Below are 15,950 nucleotides of genomic sequence, written 5' to 3' on the forward strand. Positions count from 1 at the left end.
GGCAAACAAAAATAGACAAATCGAGATCTGCCACAGACAGGGGCGCAGTCGCTACAACTGCCCAGAAATACAGCGCTCTATTATTTTCTAATTTGATTTGATTTTCCATTCTTTTTTCTTTTGGTCTGTAGTCTGCCCTTCACCTCTCAGTGTCCTGTGTTGTGGTCTCGGGGTCTGAGTGTGGTGGAGAGTGTGTGTGTGTGTTTGGGGGGAGGTGTAGGAGGGGGGCTGCCAGGAATCAGGGACAGGGACTTCCCAAATTCCCTATTTCCCAACACCCAAGTCACCCCTCCACCCCCACCCTTCCACCAACCATAACCCCAGACCAATCAGAGTGGGCAGTCATATTATGGCTGCCATGGCGATGAGGGTCTGACACAAAGACAAACTGCATACGCGTGCCTTTCTCTCTCCTTCTCTCCCTCTCCCCTCCCCTCCTTTGTGTCCCTTTCCTCCCTTATCCCTCTCTCATTCTCCCTCTATCTCTCACTCTCCCAGCTCCCTTCTCTCCCCTTCCCCCCCTCAGTCTATTTCCCTGTCTCTCTACCTGCCTCTTCCTCTCTTCAGCTCTCTATTTCTCTGTCCCCCTCTCCTGCTCTCCCACTCTCCTCTTGTCTAGACAGTCTCCACCCAATCCAACCACCCTTCATTTCATTTGTGGTGTAAACCCCCCCTTCCCATAATCCCTCCACCCCCAACACACACGCAGACCCCCCCACACACCCCTACCCCTTCTCTAAAGTGACCACAGGAAATCCTTAAACTGATGAAACACAGACACACCAAGTCTACACTTGACCACTAGGCTGAATCCAGTATGTGTGTGTGTGTGTGGGTGTGTGTTTCTCTTTCACCCTCTCTCTCTATCCCTACCTGCTGCAGTGATGGTTTCTTATTAACACTTCTCTGTGACTACATGTGTGCATCTGTGTGTTGTGTCTATCCACGTCTGCTTATGTGTCCAGACGTGTGTTTGTGTATCTATATGTGTGCCATTTTCAATGGCTAGGAAAGCCCTATGGGCATCTCTTAATTTGAAAATGCACTGCGTCACACAGCTGGGAGAGGAAGACAATGGGGAAAGGAGAAAAGCACTGGGAATACAGGCTTGCAGAACATATCCGGGAGGACCTCGATCCAAGAATGTGTGTTTGGAGGAGTTCTCAGTCTTGCAGATGGTTTGCAGCAGTCATAAAAGATGTTTGCTCTCGATCTGTTGCTGTGTTGTGTTGTGTGTGTGTGTGTGTGTTTGTGTGTGTGTGTGTGTGTGCACACAAGCTCTCCTGTTGCTAAACGCAGTCCTGTGTTGTGCAATGGGCCAGAGTGTGGAGAGAGGGAGGGAGGGAGGGAGGATGGAGCAGTGGGGTGATAGCAGGGGCTGATCCCCATCCCTCCTCTCCTGCCAAAACCACAGAGGACAGCAGCTCCCTTAGTGAACACCTACATCAACTTTATCAGCTCTGCACACAGCTTCCGCCCCTTCCTCCCCCTCCCCCCCCCACCTCTCTTACTCTCTCCAGCCCTCTCGGCGCAGCAGACATCACTACCCGAACTCAAACGCAGACAGCCTTACAGTGACACTGATGTCTGCGAGCAGCAGGGGTCGAGCAGCTGTGTCTGGGGGCTGTCCGGGGGGTCTATGCTGTTTAACTCATTGCATTGTGCTGAGGTCTGTACTGTCCTGTGTGGGTTTGCTAAACCACTCTGCCCACTTTGAACTTGAGTCACCAAGTGTGAATTAAACAATAATAATAAATAAAATCAATGATGTTCAACTACATCCTTCTTCTTCGATTCACTTATGTTATTAGTAGTATTAGTAGTATTTATTTTGTAGCAGACTTGCTTACCCAACAGTTCAAACAAAGTATGCACAGATTATTATTATTATTATTATTATTATTATTATTATTATTATTATTATTATTATTATTATTATTAACAGAGGTACTGCTTAAACAGAAAACCCACCTATTTCATTTTAATTTTGGTTTTAATGTAATTTGAGAAAACAACACAACCCAAAAAACAGCCATTATATTTTGAAATACCCTGCACTAATCTCTGCATCTTATCACTGAACACAGCAAGCATCCAGTGATGATTGCTTTAATGCAACAGTAGCAAAAGTTTACCTTTCTCACCACACAACCCCCCCACCCCATGAAACTGGAGCACACAGACACTGATCGCTTGAAATTTGTGTCATCAGAAAACCAGGACCTTAATCTAAATACAGCATTATTTTAAATTTGTATATTACAAAATTACAAAAATACATGGAAATATATGTAACAAATACATGTCCCCCCCAATTTTGAGAGAACGTTTAATAGTCCCCCCAATAAGGTGTGTTCGGCTCCATAGACATAGTGGATGCGTCGTCGTCCCAAAATTCTGAAACCAAATGTACGCCACTGTATATATAGAAGCTGTAGAGTGAAGCAATTGGAAACATCTTGGGGAGGCCTTCATCCAGCAGTGGATCGATATGGGCTGATAGTGAAGGATATATATATATATATATATATATATATATATATATATATATATATATATATATATATGTTTTTATTTTTATTACAAAAAAAAAATGTGGGCACTAGATATATGCCATCGTATAATAATATTTGATAAATGTTAACATAACATAACGTTCTAATATATGTCAGTGTGGGCAGTTAATGCTGATGCACTTCCAAAATGGTAACTATCACACCGCTGTTATTAGGCCTTTATGTATTTATACCACACTTAAATTCAGTTACAGCAGATTGTAAAATACTAGCCCTCTGGGTCAAGGTCAGAGTTCAATGATAAGATCTGCTGTATGAGAGTAAAGTTGTAAGACTTCAAAAGTCTCAAGATATGCCATGTGCACAATACTGCTGTGACCTTAGGATGACTCAAGACTCCAGCTCTCATACAGATGAGTTCCAGAAAAACATTCTCACGCTTCACTGTGAGTCTGCGTTATTCGAGTAGTTCCATTTAGATTAATGAACATCGCTCATTAGACTACATAGTGAATAGATCGGAAAGAAACATTTTGTATGATCTCAATACAAAATATGTCATAAACGGTTACAAACGGGACTGGGGGCTTTGGTGCAGCATGGCTAACCACGACATTACATATAGCGTACAATAAAAATGCTATGAACGGAACAGTGCCCAGTCTCCAAACGGCCGAGGTCAGTGTCTGAGCGCGCCGTCTGCGCCCACCGCGGCCCGGGCGGAGGTTGCCGTGGTTACCTGGCCGTGGTGACGTCACTGCGAGGGCGGCCAGCGTTGCCGGGCAGCAGTCCGGCTTCCCAGCAGCTCCCACGCGCGGAGCCCACAGAGGCAGCAGCGCCAGGACGGGCCTCCCGACACACTGACACACTGACACACTGCCGTGGGCACGACACCCCGCTGACCGACACACTGACACACTGCCGTGGGCACGACACCCCGCTGACCGACACACTGACACACTGCCGTGGGCACGACACCCCGCTGACCGACACACACTGACACACTGCCGTGGGCACGACACCCCGCTGACCGACACACACTGACATGCGGCAGGACACCCCGCTAATATACTTTTAAAAGAAAGAGAGAAATCCCGATCTTTCATGTATGTATTTATTGTGTGATAATGGGATTGCCACTGACTCCACGGAAATCCAACGAGTGGCAAAGTGTAATACCTTCATTGAGTAGAACTGTACGTGTGTTTAGACGGAGACCCCCATGCCCCCCTTCAGCATGGCACTGCCCACTCCATGACCACTCTGAGTGTTGGCGGCCTTACCACAACCCCTGACCCCACCGGAGTTGGCTCTGATCCAGCAGGTCCAGGGTCTGACACACTCTGACCTGGAGTTCTGGGAAGCAACATTAAAAAAACAACGTTTGTCTTATTGTTTGTTTATCTTGGTTTTGATTTCCCTGCACAGACACTATCTCATTTCATCCCGGTACTGGTACTGTGGCGGTCACCCTTTACAGTCTGGAGAACGAAGCCCGAAACCGCCTGAACGTCTCTCTCCCTCCCTCTCTCTCTCCCTCCCTCCCTCTCTCTCTCTCTCCCTCTCTCCTCTCCTCTCCTCTCTCTCTCTCTCTCTGCGTTTACATCTCCTTGGCCTCGCTCTGCTCTAATGATAGGTTCACCGCTTTGTAAAACCTAAACACGGTCATTTTGCACTTCAGCTGTGGTCTTTCTGGCTGCCCTTTACAGCGACCCACATATTTCTATGTGGTTTTACCATACTTCACACTGTCTGATAAGATTTTTACGCTTACATAAAACATACAAGAATTGCAGATATCAGTTTACTTGGCGGTGGTGTTGATGCGGGGAGATTCCCTATATGTGAACTTCATTCTCCAGCAGTTTCAGCTAACCGAAAATATTGAATCATGCAAATCATGAGTCCGTCGCTGGATTTAAACGATAAGACCGTCGATCTTGTGAGCAGAACTGGGAAGGCAGCTAGGGGGGCATAGCTAACGCACTTTAGACACTATTTGATCTACAACATTTTAGCCTATCGTTAACATCCGTTAACTTCGAGAGATTTGAGCTTTAAGACATAAATAATCAAAATCATAATCAATAATGATTTTTATTTATTTATTTATTTATTTATTTGTGCGTTCGATGCGTTCAGTGACAAATTTAATTATTTTTGTGGGGGGCTACAATACGAAAATATTCTTAAATGAAAACGTGAATTCTGAAAACGTACAGACCTAGACAAATACTAATAGGCCTACCACATATACAAATTGTAGATTCTTCGTGTATTCACACTTTTTAGAAGTTTTGCACTTTCTTGTCGTTGTTTCCATTTTTTAAAAGAGAATAATTAAAAAATGATAGAAATTTTCAACCAAAATACACTTGCAACACAATTGCGGCTAACCATTACGTTTTGCAAGGCCAGCCTCTGCTTTCACAATTCGCCCTTTCGGATAGATTTCGAAATGCAATTGAAGACTACCAAAGAATCTAAGGGACTAAAAAAATAGAAAGAGACAAAAAAAATAAGTAGCAGAATAAAATACATCATGCCCTGTAGTAGCAACAGTTTTGAACATTTTCTCACCAGAGGTCAAAATGTCACATGGGGACTGTGAATATGGGAACCTAGTATTTTTTCAGATTAATTTCTCTAGTAGTCGTCACATCATATCCTCTTAAGTGTGCTGCTTTCTCTTTTTTTATCATTCATGTTGGGGCTATTATAATTGTATAGATATATATGCCTTCCCCAATTTGGCAGAGACAAGTGTCAATCAACACGGTTCAGACTCCAGTACCAGTGTGGGAAAGATTCCATATTTGCTATCACAGATCCTGTGAAATGTTTTGGCTTCCTTTAACACTGCCATGGCACAAACAGCACACCCAGGGGCAGGGACATGCAGGGGAGGGGCAGGGGTGACGTGAGCCACTACCCCTTTTCATTCCCCTACCCTTTCTTCCTGATGTGCCCCATTTTTCCCAACTGCACCTGGTCAGCCCCCGCCCCCCCCCCCTTGACCGATGTGCCCCTTAGTTTGTTTGCCCCCCGCAAGCCTGTGCATGTCACTGCCACGGGGCATTGTAGGGAGGGTGGGTCCAATTGCCACTGGGGGTGCTGTTTAATTGTTGGCCACACCTGGCAGCTTTACTACAGTTGTGCATTTTGCACTGTGGGGAATCCTGGGAATCCACAGTCTTCCCTGGTATCCTCCAGAGTTAGCTCAGCACCGTCTGGACTGTATAGGCCAATGGTTCCCAACCCTAGTCCTGGAAGACCCCCTACCTTGCTGTTTTTTGTTCCTGCCGAACTCCCAATTACTTAATTGAACCCTTCATTGAACTACTAATGTCCTAAATCAGAGCCATTTTAAACAGAAGGGGGGTTTAAGTACAGATTTGTATAAAGAACTTATTAAAGAACCAACACTTATTACACAATTTAAAAGGTAAAATCTAAGTCAATTATTACTTCAATTAAAGTTCAATTAAGTAATTGAGAGCTTGGTTGGAACAAACATCAGCAGGGTAGGGGGTCCTCCAGGACTAGGGTTGGGAACCACTGGTGTAGAGCAGTGTTTCTCAAACCTGTCCTGGAGTAACGCCTACCCTCCTGGTTTTTGTTCCAACCAAGCTCTCAATTACTTAATTGAACCCTGAGTTGAACTAATCTTTTCCTAAATTAGAAATAATGTAATTATTTTTAACAGTAGTGGTTTAAGTATAAAATTGTTTAAGGAAAATATTATGGATCCTACTTTTATAAGTTACACAATTTAAAGAGTCAACTTTTTATAATTAAGGGCTCAGTTAAGTAATTGAGAGCTCGGTTGGAACAAAAACCAGAAGGGTAGGTGGTACTCCAGGACAGGTTTGAGAACCACTGCTGTAGAGGAATCATCCTTAACCCAGATGAATATGGAGGTGCTTCATTAGCAAACAGGAAACAGTGATCATTTGCTCGCTTTACCTAATCTCTGACTTAGAGAAGGCCTTGATCAGGGAAGAGGACATGAACCTTAACTTTTAAACACCATTTACATCTAATTAACAGAGGGTAAAACAGTTACTTAAGTGTAATGCATGCAGGCAAACAACAAATCATGCATAACAACCCCAGTAAAGTCTAAGTAATATAAAATATTTGTATTTATGTGTTTTATTATTATCATAATTATTATGATTCATACTGTGTCATTACAAATCATTACGATGCCTTTGTCCTCGGCGACTTGTAATATTTTTGCAATGGACTACTTATACCAATATGAATCAATTATCACTTAATTGCCTGAAATTGCATTCCAAAGTATTTGTTTGTAGGGGTGGGGATTAGCTGGGGCTGAGGAAGGGGGTTATCTTGACACCCCATTCACCCTCCTCCTCTAAACACATTGCTCTGTGTAATAAAGACAGCTTGCTTGCAAAGAGAAAAGAAAAGAAAAAAGCATTAATTTATCACCCTCACTTGATCAATTGTGAAACGCCTGTTTCTGAAGAAGCCCTGGGTTGCTTCCGTTGAGTGTTGCAATGGCACAGGCCCAACTCCTCGAAACCACGGCAACTACGACGGACATTCTTTCCTGGCATTTTGCGACAACATCCCCTTTTCATACAAGTTTTTTCTTTTTCATTGCTTTTTTTGCATTTTTCTTTTTTCTCTTTTGCACGGTGCTCTGCAAGGTGTGGGTAGCAGACAATATCTGAGCTCACTCACAGTGCAGACCATATTCTATTTTAAATCTTGTACTTATTCTACACCATGAATATATATATATATATATATATATATATATATATATGATATCACACTGTACTTTACTAATATTACAGAGTGTTGGGCCCACAATATGTATCTATACTTCAAAAAGAAAACATATCTCTTATTTTATATATTATTGAATATGCAGGTAGGGACACAGAAAACTTTGCTCACCCATTAATAATAACAACAACAACAACAACAACAACAACAACAACAATAATAATAATAATAATAATAATAATAATAATAATAATAATAATAATAATAATAATAATAATAATAATAATAGTTATTATTGCATTACTTTTTGTAATGTTTGTAATCTAAGTAGTAGTATAATTTAGGTTAGGAGAAGTATGTATCAGTAATTGAAAGTCAAAGTAAATTAGTAGCAGTAGTATAATAGCAGGTATGTTCATTTTCATTATATTTTATAAGTTAGTATGAGTGTATGTAAGCAATATTATTACAGAATATATTAGCTGTACATTGACTTTGTGTTCTTGCCGACCAGGCTGAGTCGTAGCCAGCTAACTCCTGGACCAGTTCTTCTACTTGTTCCCGTGATTGTAATGAAAATATGTCAGTCAGGTTAGGAGCAGTAATAGCTGTGGCAGTGACAGTGTGTGACGGTGCAGACGTAGTATAATATCAGGTAGGTTAGTGTCCGTGTTGCTATGTAAGTTAACACTATGTAAGTATAGGTACATCAGAAGCATTGATACTACAGTATATAGTTTAGTAATACTATGTTTCAGTCTGTTAGTGTATCAGTCATGGAATCATTAAAGTATGGTAGAGGGGGGCAGGGGCGTGTCATAGGGGACAGGGGGAGTGTTGTATGGGACAAGGGAATATGGCAGGGGACAGGAGTGTGTCGAAGGGGACAGGGGCATGTCGTAGAGGACACGAGTGTATTGTAGGGGACAAGGGCATGTCATAGCAGACAGGGGTGTGTTGTAGGGGACAAAGGTGATGCAGCCTTATCTTTGTATGTGTGTGTTTCTCAGTCAGTCTGTGTATGTGTGTGTGTGTTTGTCAATGTATGCGTGTGTGTGTTTGTCAGTGTGTTTGTCACTGATTCTTCTTTGCAAATAGACACTATCAGACCTCCACCTGACCAGTGTACAATGTGGACAGCGTCGAGAGCAGTGTGTCCTGTGTCGATAATGTCTTTCCCAGCCACTGTGTCGCTGGATGATCAGGGGCTAAAGTCAGTGCTGTAGCAGGAGATGGCCTGTAGGATAAGGTTTACACTTTTAGGAATGGACAGATGTACTATATATCATGTGTATCATACCACGGTATCTTCATATTTTAAATAAATGCATTTACCATAAATTAATTATTCTGTCTATCAAAAGCTGCGTATGACATTTTTTGCTACGTAATGACACTTCTTGTGAGTCTTTTCCTTATTGGGTTTGTATTTGCATATTAAGGTTTCTTGATGTAAAACGTTCATCATTCAGCATTAGCATGATAATGGCTTTCAAGTCACAAAAGGTACTGCATATGACCATAAAATTACATTTTCAAATAAAGCCTTTTCAGTCGGTTTCTTGTTTAAGTTTAATGACAGTATTTCTATCGTACAGCCTACTCGTTTCCTAGCAACAGAAGAAAAGTGGACATTGGCATTTGACTGCGCCTGCGTGACTGCGGACCAATCGCCTTCACGCTCCTCAATACTGGGCGGGATATCTGCCGAGCTGGCCATACAGGACGGTCAGCGGAATAACTAACCAATCACCACAGTATGTCTTCCTGCGGGGGCGTGTTTTGTACGTTGAAGGACAACGGATTTCAACCACTCAAAAAAGAGAGCTGTATGATTGACGTACGGCAGCAGCCAATCGAAAGAAGTGTAGTGTTTTGCTATTTCCACGTCGGCGGACTCGGAAGATGGACGCGCTAATTCTGGTATTGTAACTCGGGGGAACCGTGAGAGAATAACACGGCAGATATAATGGTGGAGGACATTAATTAAATGTTTCGGGTACAGGGAGAAGTAAGGTGTCAACACTGTGAAAATGTCTCTGAATGAGCCAGGGTAAACCTGCGGCCTGTATGTGAACGCCAAGCACCGAGTTAAAGTTGGAATTCTAGCCGAGATCACGATACAGACGAGAGGTTTTACGGAAGTGAGATTGGTCGCCAAAGCGTTCTGATCTCGTGTTCACGTCTTTTTTATTTATTTGCGTGTTTGTTCATTCATTGAAATTAAATCGGTGGTTCCGTGTGTTGCTTTAATTCATAATAGATTATATTAAGTTGCTGAAATTTACATTTTTTAATCGTAAAATTGATTTATTTGAATGAGAGAAATTACACAAAGGATCTATTGACTGAGTGTGTGATTGAGTGAGAGAGAGAGAGCGGCATTTAACTGCAGTTAGTTTTTAATCGCCATACAATAGAATACAGTTAGTAAAAAGTGTCTGACGATTAAGTTTTCAATGGCAAAGCGCTTCACAGTCGTACATGTGTGACACAGCGACACATCATTTCCACTTGTGTCTGTTAAGCGTATAAGCCAGTGCTTCCCGACCCTGGCGACCCAGTGTCCTGCTAGATGTGCTTCCAACTGAGATTTCAGTTCCTTAATTTAACAAATAATTGTCTCAATCGGAGCCTATTCATATTTGTAAACCACTGGAGATGTCAATTTAAGTATATAATTGTTAAACAATTTCAACAGTGGAATGAAGCAAATTAAGTTAAATTAAAATTGTAATTCATTAATTAAGTGTACAGTAGGATAAAAAAATACGACAGGACAGGGGGATCCCGGGACTACTGGTCCAAACTATAAGTTTGGGGATCCTCAGCATATATTAACTGGAGTCTAAGGAAAATAGCCCCACTCCTGTTTTGGTTGCCCCTTCATATAAATTCCTAAGAAAACAATTGACCTAACAGCCGATCGGTGGAGCCAACACACGTCTTGAGCTCCGACCCGGGAGAGTGTCTTCTGTTCCAAACCAGCCCACCTCAGCTCCCAGTAACACAGCTGGTCTGAGTAACACTGATGAACTGGTCACTATCAATACTTCTCTACAGACTGAATTTCATTAAAACTATATTTCAAGCCATCAGCTGAAATATAAGTCTCCTGTAAGACTGTCATATAGGACTATATATCGATATATATATATATATATATATATATATAATGTCATATATTGATCATCTAATGAGTTGAATTAAGAAATAGAAAGTGAGTGTTAGTTGGAATGGAGACCAAATACTGCCCCTCCCCCCTCCAGGAACTGAGTTGTGAGAGCCCTGTTTGACTGAGTCATGCTGGCAGCACAGAGCTCAAGGTGCAACACTAACCTGCAGACACAACTGCCCCCCCACCCCCCGGGCCAGCCTATGAGCTCCTACTGCGCAGTCAGGTTGTGGGGCTGTCACGTCATGAGGCGGACAGGGTTTTTGTGACTTCAAACGAACTGGGAGAGTGAAGGACTGATAGACAACAGGGGCAGGGCGAGGGCAGGGTGGCAGGGTGAGGGCAGGGCGGATGGGGAAGAGCAGCATCTGAGGTGAAGTTCTGTTATACACTCAGACTGTGAGTGCAGGGAAGTCAGTGCATCACAGAACTTTGTCTCGGGAGCTCGGGAGCTGCAGAGCCTAGACTGACGCATGGACAAAGACAGACTGAGATAGACAGACAGACAGACAGTACTCACACTGGGGTATTTACAGAGAGGAGTCAAACTGGGGTGTTTACAGACAGTACTCAGGATTGAGTTTGTGTGTGAGTGTGAGAGTGCGGGGGCATCTGAAGCCTAAATGCTGTATTCTCTTTGCACAGGAACCTTCTCTGTACACGGTGAAGGCGGTTCTCATCCTGGACAACGATGGGGAGAGGCTGTACGCCAAGGTAACGGAGTCCTCTTGGCCTTTAAGAACAATCGGTGTATAGCCTCTCCCCTGTGCTGCTCACTCGCAGGGCCTCGCAGTCCTAAAAGCCCTTGAGAAGACGCCTCTGTTGAAGTGGATGGCTTAATTAACAGACTTGACTGATTGATTGATTGGTTGTGCCCGCAGTATTACGATGACACGTACCCCACGGTGAAGGAGCAGAAGGCCTTTGAGAAGAACATCTTCAACAAGACCCACCGCACTGACAGTAAGGCGTAGAAATCGAGAACTAGACATGGTCCCGGGCTAGAGAGTTTGATCACGCGTGAAAGTGCTCAGTCACACACTAGAACTGAATTCAGTAATCAATTTAAGATTGCATTTTGGTCCAGGCTAGAGATTAGAGCTCTAGGTACACCTGGGCTTTCGTTAATGCTTGGGCTACATTTCTACATTTCCACCTGAAGGGTGTGGGTGTGGGCCTGGCATGGGGTTCCCACTTGTTTTGCCATAAAACTGGAAAGGTAACTCACTGATGGAAAACAATGGGTTGCGTTGAAAAGTCTCTCCTGTCTGCGCTGCCCAGAAGTCTCAGTTTAGCATGAACAATGTAATCTGCGATCAGTTAGGCTAATTAATCGCCATGTGTGTATGGACTGCAGAGTTGGATGTTCAAGGAAAATGTCATAGAAGCATTTTGCAGCTTTTTGCATCCCTTCCCCCACCCCCCCAGGTGAGATCGCTCTGCTAGAAGGATTGACGGTCGTCTACAAGAGCAACATTGACCTGTACTTCTATGTGATTGGCAGCTCACACGAAAATGAGGTAATGGCCCGATCAAAGCCCAGTCTGCAGGGTGTGAGTGGGAGGCTCAAATGTAATGTATTGCTTATTTATTTTTTCCTTTGTTTCTTTACTCCGTGGCACAGCTGATGCTCATGTCGGTGCTGAACTGCCTGTTTGACTCGCTCAGTCAGATGCTGAGGTAAGAGGCTGTCTTCTGAAGAAGGCGGGTGGGCTTTCTTCAGGAAGTACGAATAGTTGTGTTACTGTCATCATTACCGTTACATTAGTGTCTCTCCCTCCCTGTCTCTCGCTCTCCCTCTTGCTGTCCTTCTCTGTCTCCCTCGCAGGAAGAATGTGGAGAAGAGAGCCCTGCTGGAGAACATGGAGGGTCTGTTCCTGGCTGTGGATGAGATCGTGGATGGGGGGTGAGAGAGAGAGAAGGGAGACATACAGACATGTTGAGAGAAACTGATCTGGACACAGGGAGAGATCAAGATCCAGACCCTTACACACTTTCTCACTTTGTCTTTCACACTCAATCACTCATTCACACACACACAAAATATACCTTATAGAGAGAAAGATGGACACACAACTGCACAGATGCAAGCGGATGACCACTATTCTTGTTTTGTGAAAATCGTACCTGCCTGTGTCATTAATACCCCACCCGCCTCCTTCCTGCCCCTGTAGGGTGATCCTGGAGAGCGATCCCCAGCAGGTGGTGCACCGCGTGGCCCTGAGGGTGAGGCTTCTGCACTGTCAATCAGTCATTTCATTATCTGACTAGGCCACAGAGCAGCCGCCTCATGGTCTGGCACCGCATGGGCCCGGCGGACTCTGCCTGCCCTTCCTGAGCCCTGTGTTTTGGAGTTGGTGGTTCTGCCCTGCCTCACTGCAGGGCTGCTCTTAGGCACAGTGCAGGCTGGAGGGAGAGATTGGAGGAAAGGAGGGAGGGAAAGAGAGTCACTGTGACTATATACAGATTGAGTGATGTGACTATATAGAGTGAGAGAGAGTGAGACTGACTGTGGAGAGAGAGTGGAGTCTGAGGGAGAGCGTGAACGGGGTGAGACAGAGTGCCTTCTGCAGGGTATATCTCTCCTCTACAGACATATGGCTGAGGCTGTTGTGTGTGTAACATGTTCTCTCTCTCTCTCTCTCTCTCTCTCTCTCTCTCTCTCTCTCTTCCACTTTCTATCCCTCTGTATTCCTCCCCCCCTCTCTCTCAGGGGGATGACGTGCCACTCACAGAGCAGACTGTCACTCAGGTGAGATCCCAACTCCGTCTGTGTGCCGCTGGTTTCCTTTTTTTTTTTTTTTTCTTTAATTGTTTATTTGTATAGACAAATAGGATAAACTGTTGTTGGTCACAGGAGGGGGGGTTGAAAAGTAAACCCACCCCCCACCCCGCTTTACCCACACTCAGACTCATTTTCCAAAGCTGGTAAATGTATGTAAGATCAGGAGTTTGAATTCAGTTGGGGATGGGGGACGGACTCTTTGCAAACCAATTTGTTGTGTCTATATCAGTTACAATAACTCTTTAAAAAAAAAAACACAAGCATGCTTTCACATCTTGGAAAATCAGGCCCAAGGATTGATAGATGGATTTTGGAGGGTTAGAACTACCCAGCCAGGCTACTGCAGCGCGCTGTGTCTCTGTGATCCTGCCGGCAGCATCTGGGTGGCAGCGGTTCAGAGCGCAATGAGCCACTGATCGCCTGGCTGCCTCTAACCCAGACCCCATACCCGGGACTAACCCCACAAATGAGCTCTGCACTGCCCGTGACTCTGAGATGCGACTCACGCTCTCTCTGGCACACACACACGCCAACTCCTCCGTGCCGCTTGTCTCCTGAGTGCTGTACCGCCATGCCTCCACTGCAGCAGCAGGGCCGGGCGCTGCTGACTGCACTGCACATTTCGCTGGGTTCCAGAGCCATTTCTTTTCCTAGACAAGATTTTAATTTTTCTCCCCTCTTTCTCTTGTTGGCGTGTAAAGCACGATCGCTAATGATGGACGGCAGCTCCTCACACGGGCCAGCAGTCAGCGCGGCTCTCTGATTAACGGCCTCAATTTAGAGCCCTCTTGACAGGCTGCAGGTAGCCATTTTGAGCTTGTGATTGATTGGCCCAATCCAGGCCCCTGGTGCTCTGTTACGGGTTTGCCTCCCCGTACAGCGTATCCTAATGAGTCATTTATATGTATCGATATTTAATTTTTTTTAATTACGTGTGATCTCTAAAAGAAAGAAACAGTTACTCATCTTCCATCGTTCTCATCTGTTTTTAACCATCTTCAGTGGAATAAGTTTGTGTGTTTTCTAACCATGCTGTCCTCTGTCTCTCTCAGGTGCTCCAGTCCGCTAAAGAGCAGATCAAGTGGTCTCTGCTGCGATAGGAGAGGAGCTGAAAGCAACGTGAGGGAGGAGTACAAACACACACACACACACTCACACAAATACACACACACACACACACACACACAGTGACAGACGCACACAGACGCTCCCATCTTGTGAATCTCTTTCCACCCGTCCCCGTCCCTCTGTCTCCGTGTCCAGCCCTCACCCCCAGGGCAGTGCTGACACATTCCACTTCCTCCACAGTCAGGCCAAACACCACAATTGTGTTTTTAGTCTCGTACTGTTCTGTAAAGGAATTCATTAGCTCATGGAGTCGGAGAGGGAAGTGGCTTTGGATGCTGTAGCTAGCGTCTGGGGTGGGGGGGGGTGCAAGCAGAGATGTGGAGAGGAAAGAGATACGGGTCTCAATCTGACCAACAAAACTCATTGGACTGTAACTGCACTGAACTTGCCTGGTGCCTCCACCAATCAGCATCACCCAGGGACCTCAATGTACGTGACCTGAACCCCGCATTCCTGTTTGTCAAGGGTATGCAACAGTAGGCTGTTTTTATTGCGACTGTATGTGGAATTGAATGAAATGGTGTGAGAGCTGATTGGCCGATGGACGTTCCCTTCATTGTCTTACCTGACAGGCTACCCTCCCCTCCCCTCTCATGAATAATAATTAGACTCGTAATATGGGGAATCTGAGAATGGAAGCTGGTTTCCAATTGGGCTTCCTGCCCCTCTGATGAATATTCACATTCCAGTAGCTGCTCGGTTGGGTTTGGTTGATATTTTCTGTACGTGCCGGTGTAACTGTTGCCACTTGATTTCCCACCGCCCTGCCCGCTCTTAATCACGATCCTTAGGAATCAGTAGCAGACCGACAGCGATGCATCACTGTGTATTGCTTCAGTAGGGTTTTCATCAGATACTGTAGTGACGTACAGAGACAGTGAGCGGTGGAGACGACACTGTGCATTTGTTTCTGTAACACACAAAGTCCCTGTGCCGGCTCTACATGCATTTATCAGATGGTTAAAAGACCGAAGCCCCCCAGGATGTCTCCTGTTCTCTGGACTGCTGTCTGTAACAGATGACTGCACTGAGTTGCGATGCACTGTACAATCTGTTGTGAAATGTTATCTTTCGTGCAGGTTCAAAATAAACCAAAATAAATAAACAAAAAAAATCTTTAAAATGGCCAGTGCTTCTGCTCGCGTTTATTCTTTTAACACAACCGGTGTTTTAGGCTGGTCTTGTTGGCCATGTGCCGGTACTCCAACCCACCGTGCTGCTATGTTGGGTAACTGATCATTATGATTTAGTTATGTAGCAGGTGCTTTATCTCAGGTATTAAGCATTAACCCATGACGCTCTCCACATCCACAACATGTGAAGGGTTGCAGTTAGCTGTTATCTGCTTTTGTACCTATTACCAGCCTGTCTGTTTGGCCCCCCGAACTGCGGGGACTAAAGACCACCTCAACTCCGCAAAGCTTAGGCAATGGCTCCACCTGGTGGTCGAGAGGGGAAAACGCACGTAAAAGATAATTCTGTGTTTAGTTGACAGATGGAGGGGGCTCAGTCACGATTCATCAATCAATGAAATTGATCACTGATAGGTTGTAAACGTTCTGCTGAAGTTAGAACGACTTTACAG

General features: G+C 44.6%; 1 protein-coding gene across 1 annotated transcript; it reads left to right on the forward strand.

The window, feature by feature from the left end:
• The first annotated feature begins 9,101 nt into the window (after positions 1 to 9,101).
• On the forward strand, positions 9,102 to 15,491 carry copz1 (COPI coat complex subunit zeta 1). Its single transcript, XM_066708476.1, has 9 exons — positions 9,102 to 9,200; positions 11,098 to 11,166; positions 11,334 to 11,415; positions 11,881 to 11,972; positions 12,077 to 12,132; positions 12,281 to 12,358; positions 12,627 to 12,678; positions 13,166 to 13,204; positions 14,290 to 15,491. Exons 1-9 carry the CDS (start codon positions 9,183 to 9,185, stop codon positions 14,335 to 14,337), a joined length of 534 nt encoding a protein of 177 aa, XP_066564573.1. The 5' UTR covers positions 9,102 to 9,182; the 3' UTR covers positions 14,338 to 15,491.
• Positions 15,492 to 15,950: the final 459 nt, after the last annotated feature.

The sequence above is a fragment of the Amia ocellicauda genome, chromosome 7 (genome assembly GCF_036373705.1).
Source record: "Amia ocellicauda isolate fAmiCal2 chromosome 7, fAmiCal2.hap1, whole genome shotgun sequence".
NCBI lineage: Eukaryota > Metazoa > Chordata > Actinopteri > Amiiformes > Amiidae > Amia > Amia ocellicauda.

Excerpts from the sequence above, each read along its gene's own strand:
- copz1 (XM_066708476.1), top strand. Across the intron at positions 12,133-12,280 it reads TCGCTCAGTCAGATGCTGAG|GAAGAATGTGGAGAAGAGAG; the intron begins GTAAGAGGCTGT and ends TCTCCCTCGCAG. Across the intron at positions 13,205-14,289 it reads CAGAGCAGACTGTCACTCAG|GTGCTCCAGTCCGCTAAAGA; the intron begins GTGAGATCCCAA and ends TGTCTCTCTCAG.